Here is a 21735-nt window from a genome sequence, read left to right on the forward strand (position 1 = left end):
ATTATCTTTGCAACAATCCTATGATATTGTCTGTCATTAGCCTTTTTTTATAGACAATAAAATTGAGGCTTAGTGTAATAATGATGAACATGCCTAAGGTCAGCAAAGCTAGTAAATGAAAGAGCTGGAATTTGAACCTACAACCACTCATTCTAGGACCTATGTTAACAACTCATAGCTTACAGTGATCACTCATGTGACATCTAGTATATGTATATACAGTGATACTTAACTGGTGCTGAGTCATTTGTCCGGCAAACACAAAGCTACTTGGAGCAAAACCAGTAACCAATAAGTAACAAACAAAAGTATTTATCAGAGATCTGTGCTTAAAGTACAGTTTGTTACCCAAGGTAATTCTCTCAGCTTATTCATTTTTTATAATTGCTTTATTTGATAATAGATCATGACTAAATTAGAAGAGGAGCCAGAAACAGGCCCACTAACAGTAATAAATAATATTAAAATAAATGCAAATTCTAGGGGCCTTTATTACTTGAAGGATATAGCCAAATATCTCCATTAGTTTCTGAGAGCATAACTATATAACATAGCGTAAATATTTATTTATAAGTTATTCAAAATAGGTAAGATTGTATATGTGTTCTACTTAGGAAAATAGGATATTTTTTAAGATTGGTCCATATTTTGGGGCGTCTAGGTGGCTCAGTTGGTTGAGTGACTGCGTTCGGCTCAAGTCATGATCCCAGAGTCCCGGGATAGAGTCCTGCGTCAGGCTCCCTGCTTGGCAGGGAGTCTGCTTCTCCTGCTGACCTCTCTCCTCTCATGCTCTCTCTCTTTCTTATTCTCTCTCTCTCTCTCTCTCAAATAAATAAAATCTTAAAAAAAAAAAAAGAGTCTATAATTTCCTGCCTAAAATGTTTTTTAAGGAATGCACTATAATTACCTAGAAACATATATATGTAATGGAACATACTTCTGAGAATGCTATATAAATTTTTCTTGACTTGGTTATCAGCTACATGCTTCTTTGCACAGTTAATAGCCTCTATTAAATATTTTCTTATAGGTATTAAAAGTCATCTCTCTTTAGGCATAAATTCACCAGGTTTTTCAATTATCTTTTCAATTATATTTTATCAATGATATCTGATTGACACACGGTGGCAATCAGGGATTTCTCTGGCTATCTAGTACATATCCAGTCTCACTTTTTTTTTTTTTTTTAAGATTTTATTTATTTATTTGACAGAGATCACAAGCAGGCAGAGAGGCAGGCAGAGAGTGAGGAAAGGAAGCAGGCTCCCTGCTGAGCAGAGAGACCGACACGGGGCTCGATCCCATGACCCTGGGATCATGACCTGAACTGAAGGCAGAGGCCTTACCCACTGAGCCACCTAGGCGCCCTTCCAGTCTCACTTTTTAACATAGGAAAAAAAGATATCTTGTTAATACAATACTGACATTTTAATATTATTTTTAAAGATTTTATTTATTTATTTGACAGAGAGAACGACACAGCAAGCGAGGGAACACAAGCTGGGGAGTGGGAGAGGGAGAAGCAGGCTTCCTGCTGAGCAGGGAGCCCAACTCGGGGCTTGATCCCAGGACCCTGGGATCATGATCTGAGCTGAAGGCAGTTGCCCAACCAACAAGCCACCCAGGCACCCCTGGGACATTTTAATATTAAAATATGAGTTTATTTTACAGAAACTACTTACAAACTAAATGTTTTCTATGGAATATCTTATGTATTCCCTTTCTAGTATGTATAATCAAGATATTTTGGGCTTTTTCTTTGGACAAGCTAACTAATGGTATGTTTTCAGTTTTATATCAGCTGTAGAGGCAATTTTAAGTAAGGTAACATAAAGAAATTAGGCAGTGGAATACTTTGACGTTAGCACTGTTATGAATAAATTAAAAATGGAAGGCCAACAGAAATATAGTTCTTCTAAGTTCGTACATTTCAATTGAGTTAACTTTGGTTATGTTTTATTTTCTTGGATAATATTTCTTTATACTTCTTCGAGAATGGGAATAGAATCAAGGCAGATATTTCTTATATGTCCAAGTATAATTATGTTGCGTTTAAGAAAATTAATGAGGCAATTCATTTCGCATGCTTCTTTTTTTAAAGAGATAATTAATAGGCAAAAAGATATTTGTAAAGGATAAATTACAGTAAAAATCTTACTTTCTGTATTGTTTGTTTAATTTTTTTTTTTTTTTCTAAGGCAGTAGATATAACTTCTTGTGGAAACTTTGCTGTAATTGGTCTCTCATCAGGAGCTGTAGATGTATTTAACATGCAGTCTGGTATACATCGAGGAAGTTTTGGTGAGGATCAAGGTATTGAATTTTTTTCCTTTTTCTTATTTAAAAAATAATAATGTAGAAAGATACAAGGCTAATAACTGTCTCAGGCATTTATTAAATTCTTGAGTGCCAGGCCATTTGCTAAAGTTGTGGGTGGGTTATTGCCACCCCTATCTGGCAGTTACTGCCATTACACCTACTATAAACAACATGTTGAAATACTTAAAGAGAATGAAATCATTGATAGGTTAGGGGAAAGTGGATATTATACAAATTATAATTTTTGTTTTCTTTCCCTTGCATTAAACAAAAAATCTTAACCTTTGTAGCATCAACCTGATGGGTTTGTTTTAGCTAGAGCAATATAATAATCTCCCTTTTCCCTGGAATCCAGCTTAATTTCAAGATTTTAAGGGAACTTAGATATTTAAATGATGGAATTACTTTGTGTAGTGTTCAGAGAGACAATGCCAATTCTTACTTCTTTTTTCTTTTAACATGTGCTTTAAAGCTCATAAAGGATCTGTCAGAGGTGTTGCAGTGGATGGATTAAACCAGCTGACGATTACAACTGGTAGTGAAGGATTACTCAAGTTCTGGAACTTTAAAAACAAAATTTTAATCCATTCTATGAGCCTTGATTCATCTCCAAATATGATGCTGCTACATAGAGACAGGTAAAGTTTTTCCTTTAATGATTATGGATTTTCTTCTTGATGATTTTAGTGAAAGTCTTAATATGAGTACATAATTTACGAAGTGAGAAAATTAGACATTTAATGTAAAAGAACAGAATTCTGCTTAATTTCCCCACGGGTATACTTGATTATTAGCAAGATAAAAATGACTGAGATTTTAGTTAAAGGTTTGTTGGTTTTTTATTAAAACTTGTGTATTTATCTTACTAGTGGCATTCTGGGACTTGCTTTGGATGACTTTTCCATTAGTGTTCTGGACATTGAAACTAGGAAGATTGTCAGAGAGTTTTCTGGACACCAAGGCCAAATAAATGACCTGGTAAAATGAACTTTTGATGTTTAAATAGAAATTGGCTAAATTCTGTTTCTTTTTAGGGTAAAAATAACTATTATCTTTTAGTAGCATTAAATTTATCATATGAGATACTCAAGATAAATAATTTGGAAACTAATTTTCAAAGAATAGATTTTTAAAGAAAATTTAGAAGATAAAGTTTAATATTTCTCAGGGAGTTAATCCCATCAGGGTAGATGGGTAAAGTATAAATCCCAGAGTTCATCTTTTTCTCTTAAACTCTAAATAAGACTAAAGAATACTTTGGAGAATGAATGACCTATTGAAACCTAAGTATATCATTTTTAACTTAATACTAAACTAGGCCGAGAGAACTCATTTCTGATTTTCTGCATGTGTAACAAATTAATAGTAGGGACCTGAAGTATATGGTATCTGGTTTATTCTAGTTCAGTGTTATTTCTAGTTTATATTTCTTAGCTCTGGAATAGTTTAATCAATAAAAATGTATTTTAGCTTACTATTACATTCTCATAATAGGATATGTGATATGATGTATAATTTAATATTATGTTCTTATAGTGGATATGTGATATGATATAATGGAATATGATAATTTGAAAAGTGTATACTGAGGACTATATTAAATATATATTGCTCTTTTTCATCAATTACAGACCCCTTAATTTACTTGAAAACAGGAAGAAACTAAAACAATATCTGAACTATTCACTGGCAATTCCAACAGCTACGTTTATTTATCCGTTCTCACACCAAAAATCAGAATTTGTAATGGTTACCCGTTTCCTTAAAATAGGGGGGAAAAGTCAGGAAATTGTGTTGTTCTGCAGATAGGAGATTGGCAGAACTACCCATTGACAGAATTTGTTGTGATAGCATCTCTAGAAATGAGGGCAGGAGTGGAGTAATTTTGATGAAATTTTTGGATGCATTTTTGAAAGCAGTCAGTGTCAGCTTGGTCTTTGTATTTCTTTCCTTTGCAGACGTTACTTTGACCTTGTGTGTCTAGATTATTTCCTCCTTGGTAATAAGCTACTCCTGTTCAATTAAATCTATGAGGATTTATGATGTGACTTTGCCTTTGAGAGTCATTTTTCCCCATCCTTTGTTAATGTGCACTATTCTGTAAATTGGGTTCACGGTATCTTAAGATTTGAGTTTCCACTATATCATTGCAACCAAGTGAACAGATTGGAATCTCCTTATCCCATTATCATCTGTTAATATGGATGGTCATAATCCCTGTGGTGTGTTTAGAATCCTAGATAAATAATCTACCATTATAAAAATTTAAGTGTTTTGTTTTGGGGTCTTCTTTCACATACGAGCTGATCTAAGCCTCATATGTGCTACAGGAAAATGAGAGCTATTTTTCATTTTTTTATATTGTCATTATATCATATCATAAATATTATTTACATTTATATCAAGAGAACAAATACAGCTACTTTAAGGTAGCATAAGTAGTTTATTATTTAAATTTATTTTGAAATTCTGATTACTGTAGTTTTTAAATTATATTTTGGAAATGAGACATCATTTTAAAAGTTTTTTAACTGAAGCTACAAGTAAAAGTAGAAGTTATTCTTTAGTGACTTTAATATTTTAAGAGAATTTATATTTTTCAAAACCATTTTGGATTCTTAGAAAGTCAGTCTAATATATAGACTCTTTAGTGGAACTTTTGTTTCATAGAACTTTATAAATGAAATTAGGCTAACAAAATATTTCTAATTAAATGTCTTCAGAATAGCATTTTTATACTAAAAATGTTTTGTAGTCAGTTTGTTAACTCTCTCCTAAGTATGAAAGATTATAGAGTAATCTTTTCCTCTGGAAAATTGGATGATACTGTTAACTTTTAAAGCTTTTTGTAATTCGTATAAAAACTTAACTCTTACCTATATCCAAACAGTGGTATATAAGAAATAGTACCTTCTTTTTTATAAAATAAGGTGGTCTAAATTTTACTCATGAAAATTATTTTTCATGAAGCCTGCATCTTACTTTCATTACTTACATTCTTTAAGCTGTTAAATACAGACATTAAGCACTTACACATTATATATGTTTTTTTTTTCTTTTTAATTTGAAGACTTTCAGTCCTGATGGTCGTTGGTTAATAAGTGCTTCAATGGATTGTTCTGTTAGAACTTGGGACCTTCCATCTGGGTGGTGAGTTTATTTTTAAATCCCTAACCTCTGTCAGAAGATTTCTCAGTCATTGTCTTTACTTGTAACTTTTACCTATAGTTAATGGTTGTGTCCCTTTTGAATGAGAATGTATTTGGGGATTTTTCTTACCTTACTATATTTTGTCCTTGGAGGGTTTTTGATCTTTTAAACAGCAGAGAGTAGTGCTATAAAAGATAGTAGTAAGGAAAATGCAATCTCTCCTGCAAAATTGAAATATAGAAGTAAGTTGCATAAACTTTAAGAAAGCTCATTTGACCTTTTTGGTACTCCAAAATAGAGATCGACTTTAGAACTGCAAACTCTTTTGAGTGTGTTTTTGTCATTGTTTATATTGAATTTAGTTTAAAAGGCTGAAAACCCTAACTTTAATTTGTGTATATTGTTTATTTTCTGTCTCTAACATAATTCTCGAAAGAAGATGGTTTAGATACCTTAAAGTAATGAAAATGTGTTTCTTAAAGATTTGGGTAAAACCCAGCAATGTTCAGAAATCTGTTTCATAGTCAAACTTGTTACATAAACAGCATTTAAAGAGAAAAATTTCCTACTTCTGATAAATAATTTGAACAGTGGAGACCTACAGAGAGAGAGCAAGGGAGCTAACTTTGTTGTTGAAAATTATATAGGAATAGACACAGTTTAAAATCATATCACTTAACAGAATTTCCTAGGTGAGTGTTAAAGTAGTGATGGAACAGTGAAGTGTCCATTTTGACAGGAACATACCATAAAGAAAGGTGGGGAAGGTGAGAAGGAAGATGGTACTTTTTAAGCCTCTGAAATACTCCTAAATAAAGCTCTGTCCAATTGTACTTCCTCTTTTCTCAGGAATTGATAAGTTCATTCCTGAAAGCAGTTTGACCTTTAGAAAGGAAAAACCCTAATGTACTCATTTCCCTTTAAGTTTCACACAGGAATGAGGACAGCTGTCTATCCAGTATACATACAAGATTTGGAATATGCACAGCAACAGTGTCTAATGGGTCCAGCTCTAATAACTAGGGACCCTTGTCCACAGGTGTGTCTCTTTTTCACTTAAAATACAGTAAAACAAAATCTAATTAGTTGGCTGTGTCTTCTGGCTTTAATTAGTTCACATAAAGCTTGTATTTCCTAAATTTTTTAAAACCCCTTTTTTTGAAGGCTACCTGAGGAATATTGGTAGTCTGTTGTTCCTTGAACTTTCACTGTCTTCTAAAAATGAATATTATAATTGAATTTCTTTATAGTAGGAAAGTTGTACAAGTAACAGAGTTGGCATAATGCCTTTTTCACTTACCTTTTTAGTTTCAGTTCACATTAGGTGGAAGAGATGGGTTATTGTTCACTAGTACTAAATTGGCAAAATATTTTTTAAAAGTGGTAAAAGTTTATCTTTGGAATGGAAGAATTAGGATCTGAAAGTAGCATTCAAAGCCACCAGTCTTTGATTCAACCTTGGCCTTTTTGCTGAATTTCTTACTTCAGTAAAAAACTGAACAGATTTAAATCTGACAGGTTTTCCATTCTCTGATATTTTATTTTTAGACAAGCACTGAGACAATATTAAGTGAATACAGAGGGACATTGGGAGACACACAAGCAAGAAATGAGTCACATAGGGATTGTTAAAAGAAAATTAATAATTTATACACCAATTGATTGAACCAAAATATATTTTAAAAAAGAAAAACACAAGTGCTTATTTGGTTCAGCTATGAGCATGGAAAGCAGTATCACAACTGATGCTGCCTAATTGCAACTAAGCTAACACTTAGCAGGAGTGCCAGGTACTTTATATGCTTTTATTTTTATCTTCCCTCATATCCTAATAGCTGCAGGTATTAGTACTGTTATTAGTCCCATTTTACAAATGAGGAAATGGAGACTCAGAGATATCATTTACCCAAGGTGGCATAGTTTTTAAGTGACATTTTGCTATGATAAGCATAGGAGAAAGAAACAGATTTCCCAATAGTTGCAGTAATCAACTTTTCTTGGTTGTGTCATGTTCTAAGGGTGAATTGATTTTGTTGATGTAGAAGGTAATAAGGAAGTGAAGATCAGTATTTCGTCATATGGCCATAGGGAACTGTTGGGTTTTTTGATTACCCCTCTTTTTTTAAATTTATTTATTTATTTATTTGACAGAGAGAGACACAGCTAGAGAAGGAATACAGCAGAGGGAGTGGGAGAGGGAGAAGCAGGCCCCGCGTGGAGCAGGGAGCCTGATGTGGGGCTTGATCCCAGGACCCTGGGATCATGACCTGAACCGAAGGCAGACGCTTAACAACTGAGCCACCCAGGCGCCCCAGATTCCCCCTCTTTTCAAAAACACAGTTACCAGGGCGGTCTTTGGATATTCCTAGTTCTTTCCTCAATAAGCAGTTTCATCATTTTTATAACATGTTAAATATTTAAAGAGTGAATTTACTTATTATATGGTCTGAAAAGTCAGACTATCTTTGAGCAAACCTTTGAGTGTGGCAACATACGGGTATATCCATCTGTTGTAGTAACTATCTAAAACAAATTGCATAGATTCTGAACAGTTTCCTGAACGTGTTTGAAATGCTAAAAATATTCTTGTGTTTGTAGGATTCTCTGAGAAGCAGAATTGAAATTTTTATCTCTGAAATTATCTGCCATCCCCTACCGTTACCACCTCTTATTTCTGGTTGTTTTTAATATATTAGAAGTTCAGATTGAACCCCTTTGGGATAGGAAAATAATAAAAGTAAATAGTTTAATAAAATTTTGCATTTTGTTATTCCTTGCCCTCTGACCCCTGCTTTCTGTGTACCATTACATGAAAATAGTTGGAATAGAATATTGTTTTGGACTTTTTCACTGAGGCAAAACCATCTCTCTTATTCTGTTCATTAAAGATACCTTTGTAAGGTAATTCTCTCATTTTGAAGATTGAACATGTAGACACTGTCTACGTTTGTTTAGAATATAGTCAGAAATTACTTAGTGGTATGTGGGTGAGGCTGTCAGTTAAGCATCTGACTCTTGGTTTTGGATCAGGTCATGATCTCAGCGTCGTGAGATTGAGCTCCAAAGTGGGTTCTGTGCTCAGTGCAGAGTCTGCTTAAGACTCTTTCACCTTGTTTCTCTCCCACCCTGCACTTAACGGGTGTGTGCTGTCTTGCTCTCTCTCTCTAAAAATAAATCTTTAACCACAATTATCGTATGATCTCTCAGATATGAGGAATTCAAGAGACAGGGCAGGGAGGGAAAAAATGAAACAAGATGGGATCAAGAGGGGGACAAACCATAAGAGACTCTTAATCTCGTGAAAGAAACTGAGAGTTGCTGGGAGAGGGTGGTTGGGTTATGGACATTGGGGAGGGTATTGTGCTATGGTGAGTGCCATGAAGTGTGTAAGAATGATGATTCACAGACCTGTACCCCTAGGGCAAATAATACATTATATGTTAATTAAAAACATAAATCTTTAAAAAGAAAAGAAATTACTTAATGTTACCTGTATATGCAGTTCTCTGTGCTTGAAAATCAGATCCATTAGAATGGGAATTTTATTAATGTTCTTAAAAAAATACAATTTAGCCAGGACTTTTCATTTTGTGGGATAAGCAGAAGGCTCTATGGTAGTTAGGTCTGGGATTAAGCCTTTATTAAGCCGTAAACACTTTATGAATTAATGTGGCAGTGTAAAATACACTTTGTGTGTGGAAACCACCTTTCTCTGATGCTTTTACATAATGAACAGCCAATCCACCCACACACAACAGCTGTGGAAATTAAGTTGTACAAAGAATTTGACAAAATAATTACAGTATCAAGTAAAATAAATTTGTTTAAGCATTAGATTCTCTTTTTAACAGATTCTAAATGTATTAGGACATTTCAGCCCTCACATAACTTTTAATGAATATTAAACAAGGCACAAGAAATGGTAAAATCTGAAATTGTGTTTAGGTTCCATTTTCATCTATATACACTAAGATGATGTTTCTGCTTTGGTTGTTGGGATTAAGTGAATTAACATAATTTAACTGTCTCTGGCATATAAGTGTTTAGCAAATATTTCCTTTCTTCCCAAATCACTTAATCCCTAAGGGAAGCCATTACTGTGAGCCTCCAAAGTAGGTTTGAACAGAAATCAGACAGGTTATCACTCATCTTTTTCCCCAAACTAAGAATTAAACAGTAGTCATTGTCCTGAGCACACTTCACTGGGGATCTTCAGTGCTCCTTATTTTAGTCTTGTTTTCTTATTTTGCATTCATTATTTAAAGGTTACGTTTTAAATCACTCTGAACAAATTGAGAAAGAGATTTTATCATGAACAAGTCAGTGTTGCCACAGAACAGTCTTCATTTACATTTGAGCTGCTTAGAGTTGTGTTCCATGAATCACCAGCGTAAGCATCCTCTGGGTCTGTATATACTATTGAGTTGTTTATTGTATCTTTACTTTCAGTTTTACTGAATTTACAGTGATTAAGAGTTCAGACTGTTTGTGGCTCTGTTGCTTTCCACCTTGAACAGGTTTTTAAATCTTCTGGGCCTCATTTTTTTTATCTTGCACTAAGGACAGATCTGCCTCAGAGGGTTGTGAGGATTAAATTAAGTAGACTCAAGTGCTTAGGGTACTTCCTATCATGAAGCGCTAAAAAGTGTTAACTGCTGTTTTTTTTTTTCTTGAAATAATTTGTTTTATTTAATGTGGAATTTTTTTGAGGGGGGAGGAGAGATTGAGAGAAAGCGAACAGGAGGAGGGGCAGAAGGAGAGGGAGAGAGAGAATCTTAAGCTGGCTCCACGCCCAGCATGGAGCCTGACATGCAACTCCATCTTATGACCCTGAGCCAAAATCAAGAGTCAGGTGCTTAACCAACTGAGCCATGCAGGTGCCCCTTAATGTGGATTTTAAACTTCAGTCTTTTGCTGTGCTTTCCCATGGATAATGTATTGGCTTCAGTGAATAATGTAGTTTGCTGTGATTAAAACCCTTATGCTTATCTTAAAGTATACAAAGTACTCACACTCATCCTGTGTAAGAAGCCTCCTCTGCAAGATGCCAGTGGGTTAGACCTTTCTTTTTTTAAAGATTTGTATTTATTTATTTGAAAGACAGAGATCACAAGTAGGCAGAGAGGCAGGCAGAGAGAGAGAGGGAAGCAGGATCCCCACCGAGCAGAGAGCCTGACTCGGGGCTCGATCCCAGCACCCTGGGATCACGACCTGAGCCGAAGGCAGAGGCTTTAACCCACTGAGCCATCCAGTCGCCCCAGGTTAGACCTTTCTTTTTGCTATTTAAATCTACCTTGTTTCATTTCCTGCCACTACCATTCTAGTTCAGATCTTTATTGCTAGGTTAAATGACTGCTACCATAATCTCACTATACTTCCCATTCACATATATTCAACATTCTGATGGCAAATTTTCTTGTGAAAGTGAAGATTGCACCACTATCTGCTCAAAAGCCTTTAGTGACTTTTCCACTGATTAAAAGATAAAAACAAACTCAAGTGTTTGGTATTCAAGGTGCTATTTGCAGCCTTATGCTCATGTACCTATTATGTACCAAACCACTTCTCGCTTGTACCCAATTGCATTTCCTCTTATTTTACCTCCACATTTCCCTCAGCCAGGAAGTACTTTCTCTACTAGCAACATCCACTGAGATCCTGTTCATTTGTAAGGCTTATCTCAATCTTTTCGTTCTCTTGAGAATCCTCTTTTGTGTCTCCTACCTGGGTGTGATCACTCCTCCTCATTCCTCCCCAACTTTTTAACTCCTCCAAGCGTTTCAAAGTTGTGAGACTGGTTTCCATAAGCTGTTTTATAGTTATGCTCTCCAGACTGAATTTTCATGTTTCACATATAGTAGGTTACCTATTTGGAAAATAGGTAAAAGTGCTCAAAAGTTTTTTCCATTATTTTCTTTCTCTTATTTACAGCCATTTTATTTTATTCCTTCCCTTTCTTGCCTAAGCCTTTTTAAAATTTCACTGGAATAACAAAAATACAGGAGAGTACTGGTAATCAGATTTATTTTAAATGTGTTACATCTTCAGAATTTGACCCCAAGTCAGTCTGCCAAAATGGTGTTCCAGAAAAATAGAGCATTTCCTCTAGTATTTTCCCTATTGCTGAAGCTCTTTCTTCAGTTAATTGGTATATTTAATGTTCTCCGTCTTTCTTATTAAGAGAGATTATTTTTACATACTAATTTACTTGACAAAGCTCTTTATTAGTGATAGCTTTCTGGTATTGATTAGTGAAAATCAAAAATGAGTATTTTCTTCATCTCTCATCCCTTGTTCTTTTAGCAAAAATATATTTTGTGAGTTATGTCCTTTTTCGGTAGAGCTTAAATACTTTAACTTTGTAATTCATTTTATAGCCTTATAGACAGCTTTTTGTTGGACTCCGCTCCTCTCAACGTTACTATGTCTCCTACTGGAGACTTTCTGGCCACTTCCCACGTGGACCATCTTGGAATTTATCTTTGGTAAGTTATTTCATACATTTCTGTTGTGGGTAAGGAGGAGGATGATGATATTGTCAGAAAATCATAGTTGCTAACATTGCCATTTAGCTTTTCTTTTTTTAACTTATAAAATAGAAATTTCACATAGTTAGAGTTAATTCACCATAAATTTGTGACTGATTCAACATCTGCTTGATAATTTAGATTATCTTTGCTCAAGTGTGAAATTCTAAACCACATGACTGATTTTTATCTATCGCATTTGTCTTTTTTTTTTTAAGGCTTATTTATTTTAGAAAGAGAGAGAGAGAAAATGCAAGTTGGGGGAGGGGTAGAGAGAGAATTCTCAAGCCAACTCCCCAGTGAGTGCAGAGCTGGATGCAGAGCTTAATTCTGGGACCCCAAGATTATGACCTGAGTCAAAATCGAGAGCTGACCCGTTAACCAACTAAGCCACCCAAGTGCCCCTATCATATTCAGCTTTTATTTGCAGAAAGGTTAAGTGAATTTTGAAATGTTAGGGAAGCGGAGTCCCCAGTTAGACCCTGGCCTTCCTGTCACAGCTCCAGGACCACTTTATAACTTTGGCCAACATTTCAACTCAACTTACCTTATCTTCAAAATAAGCCATAAGTATGGTCAAAATCCTTTCTAAGATTCATTCTAGTTACATAACTCTACATAACCATGGAAAGATAATAATGGTGGTGATGATAAACATGTAAGAGTTCAAAATAAATGGTCCATCGTCTTGATCTAGAAAAATTTTACGTATTTTCTGAGTTCTCGTGTTTAATTCCTTTAACTCTTCTTATTAAAGAAGAGAAAGAAATTAATCCTTAAAATTTTATAATTAGATTTTTAGGATATGAAAATAAATATATGATGTATATTTAGAAATTGGACTCTGTCCACCTTAATATGCAAAATGGAGTATTTCCTGGCATTTAAGAAGCTTGAACAATCAAGACAAGAGAAGAGTATCTGTGGGACCTCAGCCAGGAGTTATATATATATATATATATATATATATATATATTATATATATATATATATATAAATGTAACTCAGAACCTGACATTCCCAATTATTATTTTACATTCCAGATTATAATGTATGTGAAAGACAATCTGATTACCCCTCTTTGGGAGCGGTATCTACATCTTGATGAGTCATCCAAGGCCATGCTACAGGGTCAAGTAGCAGAAACATAACTACTTTAGAAGACCATTCTAGAGAAGGGAAAGTCCATAACTTCAGCAACCTAAAGAATCTAATCAGCATATTCTCTCTGACTTAACTGTCTGACTCCATCTTTCCTTCAGTTATGATTTCTCTAAATGGAGATTGCCATTTGTCAAAAGGATATAAATATATGGAGGTTATGTTATCTTATAAAAGTGTTATCCACTACTGATCTCACAAATATTTTTTGTATTACATTAAAAATAAAGACTCCATTAATAAATAATATTTATGCACAACTTTCTTATGATGACATCTATGACATGAATCAAGGCATTTTCAAATTAATACTTTTAGATTTTTTTTAACTTTTGTGATTGGAATCTGAAGCCAAGTGTAAGATAGTAGTGATTATTACCAGTAATTGAAGTTTCTCTGAAAAAATCTGTTTTTATAAGTTTTAAAATATTGTTTGTATTTTTATTTCTCAGGTCCAATATTTCCCTGTATTCAGTTGTTTCACTACGGCCGCTTCCCACAGATTATGTTCCTTCAGTAGTGATGCTTCCTGGTACTTGTCAAACCCAAGGTAATCACAAAATAGTAGTTTTGAAGTGTAATAGCATAAACCTAACTTGAGGGATATCACTACTGAAGGTAGAGTTTAATGCATTCAATTAAGGTATTTTTCTAACTGATAGGAAATATTTTGAATGACTTCATTAATTAATGCAAAAATATAATTGATGTGGTATTGATAAGAAATTAAATAGTATACCAGTGGATCTGGTGATGGGAGTTGTAGATAATATGAGAAGATGAGGAAATAAAGTCAATAGAGTTTACAAGGCTCTGCTCAGTGTACATGTTAGGAAATACTAATGGATTTGGAATAAAGTAAGTTCCTTTTTATATGATAAAAATCTCATTCTGCATTAATTTGTTTTACCTGAAAATTTTTTATTTTAAGATGTGGAATTATTGGAAGAAACCATAGAACCAAGTGATGAAATGATAGAGTATGATTCCCCGGAACAGTTGAATGAGCAGTTGGTGACTCTCTCACTCCTCCCTGAATCACGGTGGAAAAACCTTCTTAATCTTGATGTTATTAAGGTAATGCTGTAGTACACTTAATACTGGTCCCTAAAGACACATTTGAGAAACATTTTCTTTAGTAGAGATAGCTTCCTCTGCTTGGAGGGTTTCAGAAGCAACAGTTAAAGCCTAAGGTAATAGAAAATATCATTTAGTTGAAGGTTGTTTGGTCCAGTGTGATTATAGGATTCTTTCTCTATAGTAATTGACTTTGAGGGCACTGAGCAAAAGTATAGCCTGCACCTGCAGAATCATTAAAAAATAGATGTTTTAAATCTAACCTAATAAACTTTTTTTTAACTTACAAAAGTGAGGGAAAAAAGTTGCTGCCATGATGTGTGATATTTCTATTGCTAGGTGTTTGGGGACCAGAAGACTTTTCTCTGGTCTTTAATTAAACTTTAGCTATCCTTTACCATTCCATACCTTACTCTGTCAACTCCAAGAAAATTTTTATAGCTTGCTGTGTTGAGTCCAGGCATATATAACAATATGCACTAATCACTAGGTTATGTCCCAAGGACAACAGCGGTGGGAAAAAAACCTAGCTCCTTTGTCTTTGAGGAATTTATAGTTTTACATGAAAAAAGGATAATTATGGCATAAATTAGTGTTTTTCAAAGTATATTTTATCCCCATTTGTGAGTAGCAAAAGTAATTGAAAGGAATAAACTAGAGTAGAAAACTTTAAAGCTTATCCTCTGATAGTAACAGGAAGTATTGTTTTATGAAACTTGATTGGATAGATAGATACATATTCATATTCACTAGAGGGTATGTGTGTGTTAAATCACATGCTAGGCCAGGCATAAATGTAAAGAATTAACATAGATAACTATGACAAGATTTGTTTTGTAGCTGATTACTTAGCACCAGAAAAGGTATGTGTGTCTCGGGTAAGGAAAAAGTTTTCCCGTGTTAATTTTCCTCTCAGAAGTTAAATATGCTTCTTTTTACTTGCTCACTTTTTGAGAGATTGGACATTAGCTTTAAAGTATGTTGTGTAGGAGCATAGTTGTAAAATCTCTCCATCATGTTGTCCAGTGTGTCAGCTATAAAGGCAGTACTTTATGGGATAGCTTTAAAAGCAATGCATTAAAAAGTCCAAGCAGATCAGTGTGAAATGGAGCAATCAAAATAATGCCCAATTAATTGAGCTAAGCTTTTGGACCACTCTGTTCCTTGCTTAGTACAGTTTTGTTCTGCATAAAAACTTATTTAGAAACCTGAGTGAATGATCTTTATGGAAGAAATATGCTAACATCTCCAATATTTTTATTTCTTACTGAATGATAAAAGTTAGAATTTCTGTATTTGTCCTGTGGGTAACTTTTCTCCTTTTGGTTTTCCTTGTGAGATTAGACCATTTCCAGAGCCCTATGGACCTGCAAAGGCCTTCTGTTCTTTTATTATTATTATTATTATTATTATTATTATTAACATATAATGTATTATTTGCCTCAGGGATATAGGTCTGTGAATCATCAGGCTTACACAATTCACAGCATTCACCATAGCACATATCTCCCCAATGTCCATAACCTAGCCACCCTCTCCCTACCCCTTCTCCCCCTGGCAACCCTCAGTTTGTTCCCTGACATTATGAGTCTCTTATGGTTTGTCTCCCTCCTGCTCTCATCTTGTTCATTTTTTCCTTCCCTACCCCTCACAAACCCCTGCCCTGCCTCTCAAATTCCTCATATCAGAGAGATCTTATGAAAACTGTCTTTCTCTGATTGACTTATTTCGCTCAGCATAATACCCTCTAGTTCCATTCACGTCATTGCAAATGGCAAGATTTCATTTCTTTTGATGGCTACATAATATTCCATTGTGCGTATGTGTGTATATCTATCTATCTATCTATCTATATATCTATATATCCCACATCTTCTTTATCCATTCACTTGTTGATGGACATCCGTTCATCTGTTGATGGATCTAGGTTCTTTCCATAGTTTGGCTATTGTAGACAGAAAACAGTATGAACGTTCCTCAAAAAGTTGAAAATAGAGCTACCCTACAACCCAGCAATCGCAGTACTGGGTATTTGCCCTAAAGATACAAATGTAGTGATCCAAAGGGGCATGTGCACCCGAATGTTTATAAAAGCCTTCTGTTCTTATCTACAACTCAGTGACTCTGTCCCTTCTAACTCAAGAACAGTGAGTTAGAAGCGTAACTGTGACTCATTCTGCAGTCTCCACCACCCCCAACAAGGGCCATGCTTACAGTACCTTGTCCTGCTTTCATGTAGTAACTTTCTTTTATGCTGTGGCTTCACAAGGCCATGAGTATCCTTGGTTTTCTTTCAAAAAACGAACCTTTCTTATATGATAGCTCCTAAAGAATGGAAGAGGAATAGTGTAAGGTAAAATTGTGAGACTCCTTTATTAGGCAGTTTACCATAGAAAGGCTCTTTCATCAGATACTCCTGAGGTAGTGAGTGACGTGTAGCATGTGGTCACCAAAACTAAATTCTGTCAGTAGGAATTCCAATGGAGGTTTTCCTGATAGAATTTTACTAACACTTAAAATATTTTATAAATGAGCAATAGTGTTCTTTTGCTTTTTAAAGACAAAAAGTACGAAGGAAAAATCAATAGAAATTCCAACGAACTAGAAGAATCAGGGCTATTCTTCATAAGAAAATTTCACCGAATTATTTCTAATAGCAAAGTCTACCTCTAGCTCCAAATTTCTTTTGGAGAAAAAAAAAAAAATGTAAGAAACTGTTGAGCATTTACGTAAGTTTTGTTTTCTAGTCCATTTTGTGAAAAAGATTGTAGAAGTTCAAAATTGCTTGTTACTTCTTTACCTAAATATTCATGTAAATCATGTTTGAGGAAAATGAGAGCTCTGAGAGCTTCTCCTGAACCTTGTTATTTTTCTTCTGCCTTATCAGCAAGGGTACTAGAGGTCTGCCTTGAGAATCCTAGTTTAAAGATACCTGTGATATTCATCAGTTGGCATTTTATTTTGGCATTCAAATTTGAGAAAGTTTCGTTCCTTCTTTTTACTTTTTGCACTTTGTTTTAAAATTGACTTGGAATTAAGTATTGGAAACTGTTGGCAAGGACTTAATAGTCTTTTTCGCTTTCTCATTTTCTCTTAATCAGAAAAAGAATAAACCAAAGGAACCACCCAAAGTACCCAAATCAGCACCATTTTTTATTCCAACGGTTCCTGGCCTTGTACCCAGATATGCTGCACCTGAACAAAATAATGATCCCCATCAGGTAAAAACCAAATTGGAGGATTTTAAGTATATAGGGTGTGTTTTGTGTTCTGCATTTGTAATTCTTTATCAAGACCTAGTATTAAGATACACAGTAAATTAATGACAGCTTTTAATTATAAGCTATAATTTTTTTTGTTACACTTGTATTCTTCCAATAATGTATATTTGTTTTTGTTTAAGTCTAAAGTGGTAAATCTTGGAATTTTGGCTCAAAAATCAGATTTCTGCTTGAAACTTGAAGAAGGACTAGTAAATAATAAATGTAAGTTAAGTTATAAAATCTTTTATCAAATATCATCAATATACTTTATATGAAGAGAAATTGAATTATATATTAGCAGATTTTTCAGTAGCTCAAAGAAAATAGTAAAATCTTTAAACGATTGAAATTTTGATTTTAATGTGAAATAATTTTAGCTTTTGTACTGTTACGTTAAACGAGTAAAACTAAACTTGGATGAGTATCAATATTATAATTACCTTTTGAGAACATTTCACACTCTCTATATGGAAAATTAGTGATTTCCCCACCCCCGTCTCTTTCTTTGTTTTTACTTACAAATACAGTTTATAATACAGCAGAGACTTGTCTTAGGTGATTTTTTAGATATTCCCAAGTTATCCCATTAAGGCAATTTTAAAATGTATTTATTGTTAATACATTTAAATTTTGAAAGCTACAACCTGTAGCTAATAATGATAAATAATAAGAACTATAAGCAACTAACAGAATCACAGTCACTCTCCTGTTTTATTTATCCTCTTATTTTTGGGATCCAAATGCTTTTGTTTTCATACCAGCATCACTTGAGTCCACCTTGGCAAAAGTCAAATAATGGTGCTGATGGGCCATTGTAGATAACTAAAGAATAGCAAGATCGTAAAGAAGTAACTTGTTATATTTCTGGAGCGGCAAAGAAGAAAAGCACTATTATTTAGTATAGACTGAAGGACAGAAAATAAAATTTGTTAGAGTTTTGTCATTGGTGTTACTTCTTTTCTAAAAGCTAAAAGCATAGTCATTGCCATTATAATATAAAATACCTGTTACAGGATAGTTGTAAGTGTATAGAATATGTATTCTTACGATGCATATAAATCAGAAATGGTTATTTCTAGAGAAAAGGAGTAAATTTGGGGTATCTAAGAATAAGATGGAATTGTTCCCCCTCTTAGATATTTCTGTATTGTTAGTATTTCTTAATAATCATCTGGTACTTTAAAAAATTTTATAACAATAAAAGGAAAGAAAAATAAATTCCCCCACCTCATCCTATACTCCATGCAACTACTCTAATAATTTGGTATGTACCTTACAGCCTTCTCATATTTGTATTTGTTCTGATTGTTGTGTGACCATCTGATTGATGTAAGACCATCTTGAAGTGTCTGTCAGTAGGCATTAATTAGATTTTCTTTAACAGCTTGAGCAGCAGGAAAAGAAAACTTAAATGCAAAAATTTTAGTGCTTTAAGTACTTCTTGTTATATTGCTCTCATCATTTGTACTGATTGTTACTTAATTTGGAGTTCATTTTACTACTTAACAGGAAAAAATAAAGCCATAGAAAGAATTTCCTGTGTAATTTAAATATATGTTGTTTGGGTATGAAATGAAACTATAGTTTCCTAAGTGAAGTGATTGTAGGTAATAACTGGATTCTTCTTAAAACTTAATGCAGATGAAGCTGCTCTTAACCTTCTGAAAGAATTAGGCCCATCAGGAATTGAAACAGAGCTGCGAAGCCTGTCTCCTGATTGTGGTGGATCTGTAGAAGTTATGCAGAGCTTCTTAAAAATGATCGGGATGATGTTGGACAGGAAGCGTGATTTTGAGTTAGCCCAGGCATATCTTGCACTGTTTCTAAAGGTAAGTCTAATGAAACGTGGTACTTCTCGGCTTGCCTTCCCTTAGGGTAATGTTCTCTGATAGAATTTTCTGCAGAGATGGCAGGGTTCTCTATCCACACTGTCCAGCGTGGCAGCCACTTGACACATTTGGCTCCTGAGCACTGAAAAATGTGCCTAATGTGACTAAGAAACTGGATTTCTTATTTTATAGAAATTTAATTAATTTAAATGTAAATGGTCATCTTTACCTAGTGGTTATTATATTGGATAGCTAAATAGCACAGCTTTGTAGTCTTTTCTTTTACTTAGCACAATTTGACTCATCCCCCTGACTTTTCTGTGTTACCCATTTGATTCAGTATACTGAACTATTAACTTTTTTAAGTCATTGTATTTTGGCAGTTTTTCTATGATCATGAAGAGAAAATTAGATTTCATGTTTATTTTTTGTTTTTGTTTTTTTCTGCTGGTGGAATCAAAATACTTCTATCCTGGCTGAAGGGGTTTCAGGTGATTTGTCAAGAACAATTGTTTTTATGACTAACATAATGGGAGAACTCATGTTTATTTCAGTGGTATATTATATTGAAGGAAGTGGATGATGTTGACGTTTAGTGTTAACGGATACGATACTTCCTCTATCCCATTAATATATAAAATGAGTTTTCACTTATTCAAAATTATTTTAGACGTAGATATTTAGATGGTAGCATATAGGATGAAAAAAATAGAAATGCTGCTTATTTTTTCTATATCCTTTCCCACACGAACTATAGTTCCTGCGTATAAATTTATTTTAATCCTTAGGAGTTAAAGTAGAGAACCATCAATCATTAATTACCAGTGGGTTCCAGTGAAAGGAGAAACCTAAAGAAGCACAGAAATAGGGAGTTAGTGTTAGAACTGGGACCTTGTTTCTAGATTTGTATCAAGGGATTCATTAGGTGGAGGAGAGTGATGATAACTTCAGTTCTACTAAGGGAGAGACAGTACCATAAAGGAACTCATAATAAAGTTTGATAGAAGAGAGGGAAATGGGAACTGGTAATAAGCCAGCATCTAAGGAAAAAATATTCAGAGTAGTATCTTACGATGTTCTTGGTAAGAAGGTTGAATCTAGAAAAAACAAAATTTTAACTTTCTTAAATATTATAATATTTTTTTATTTCAGTTACACCTTAAAATGCTTCCTTCAGAGCCAGTACTTCTAGAAGAAATGACGAAGTTGTCATCACAGGTGGAAGAAAACTGGATCCATTTACAGTCACTCTTCAATCAAAGCATGTGTATTTTGAATTATATAAAAAGTGCTTTGTTATAAAGATAAATTTAAGTAACTAAGACTTTTATATTAAATGGGTTCAGTTTAACTCATACCTTGTTTTCCAAGTTTCACCGTGAAAAGAAAATAAATGCCAGCACTACTAACTAGTAGTCATTCTTCACTTTAAATGCTAAATATTTTCTTGAAATAAAATTATACTTGCCTTTTGTTTTAAAGATTTATAGAATCTACTCAAATGACTTATTTTCTGAGTCACTTCATGTCAGTTACTTGTATATGACTGAAATGTTGTCATCAGCTCCTATTTTTTGAATACCTATAATGTAAGAGATGTTAGGTGTTTCTTGTAAAATATTGCTGAATTGAAGACAAAACTGATACGTGATACAGTTATTAGAGGGCCTTCATGATATGAAATAAAAAGGTATGTTTCCTTCCTTGGTGGCCTCTGATGAAAACATGGTCATTGAGCATTGACTCAGACATTAGTGTAGCCCTCTTATAATGCGGAAGAGGAATTAGCTAAAGTCATTTTGGGATTTCAGTGACAGACGAGGTTTACAACTCCACCCTGGTGTTCTCTCCATTGGAGCCTTTCTAAAGGAACTTGCTATTTTATAAGGAACGTGAATTGCTGTAGGAGACTGGGTACCTAGGATAGGGGAGGGAAGTTCTAAATTCCATTGAAGATACCCTTCAGAGTGTTTCTTCCTTACTGATGCCTTTTTATTTGGAAGAAACTACTGCCTGTATACTTTTCTTTCCTAAGCATTGTGGAACCAGATAGCTCTGGCGGTTTCTCTGAGTGTTTTCATGATTTGAGACTTGAGCAAATATGAATTAAAAATAAACAATTCCTCTACCTGGAAAAGTGTTGGGAGGTCATCATGGAAGCTGCTTTGCCTCCTGTGTATGTCCCCTTTCCTTGCTACTAAAAAAAGGCTTTCAAGGATATAGCTAAGGTCACAAATGAGTGAATAAACTTCCAGTCTTTATACCTGTTAACTGAAGCCCCCTCAATATGAGAGGTTGATAGAGGACTTTGTGGTGGGATTATGATATCACAAATGCAAACAGTTTCCTAAATAGGAGCAGAAAAAAGCAAGGGACAATTGCTACTTACGTGTTAGGTCTTTAAGATAC

General features: G+C 34.1%; 1 protein-coding gene across 1 annotated transcript in view; it reads left to right on the plus strand.

The window, feature by feature from the left end:
- LOC111148390 (WD repeat domain 36) overlaps nucleotides 1-20665 on the plus strand; it is a 40784-nt gene extending 20119 nt beyond the window's left edge. Inside the window, exons 13-23 of the mRNA XM_022504905.1 lie at nucleotides 2199-2313; nucleotides 2792-2957; nucleotides 3189-3297; nucleotides 5390-5469; nucleotides 11847-11954; nucleotides 13610-13707; nucleotides 14089-14234; nucleotides 17336-17455; nucleotides 17638-17719; nucleotides 19139-19326; nucleotides 20479-20665. Coding sequence (XP_022360613.1) covers nucleotides 2199-2313; nucleotides 2792-2957; nucleotides 3189-3297; nucleotides 5390-5469; nucleotides 11847-11954; nucleotides 13610-13707; nucleotides 14089-14234; nucleotides 17336-17455; nucleotides 17638-17719; nucleotides 19139-19326; nucleotides 20479-20628 — 1362 coding nt within the window. The 3' untranslated portion in view covers nucleotides 20629-20665. The remainder of the gene's footprint in view (nucleotides 1-2198; nucleotides 2314-2791; nucleotides 2958-3188; nucleotides 3298-5389; nucleotides 5470-11846; nucleotides 11955-13609; nucleotides 13708-14088; nucleotides 14235-17335; nucleotides 17456-17637; nucleotides 17720-19138; nucleotides 19327-20478) is intronic.
- Nucleotides 20666-21735: the final 1070 nt, after the last annotated feature.

This window comes from Enhydra lutris, unplaced genomic scaffold, assembly GCF_002288905.1.
Source record: "Enhydra lutris kenyoni isolate GAN:26980312 unplaced genomic scaffold, ASM228890v2 scaffoldscaffold19, whole genome shotgun sequence".
NCBI lineage: Eukaryota > Metazoa > Chordata > Mammalia > Carnivora > Mustelidae > Enhydra > Enhydra lutris.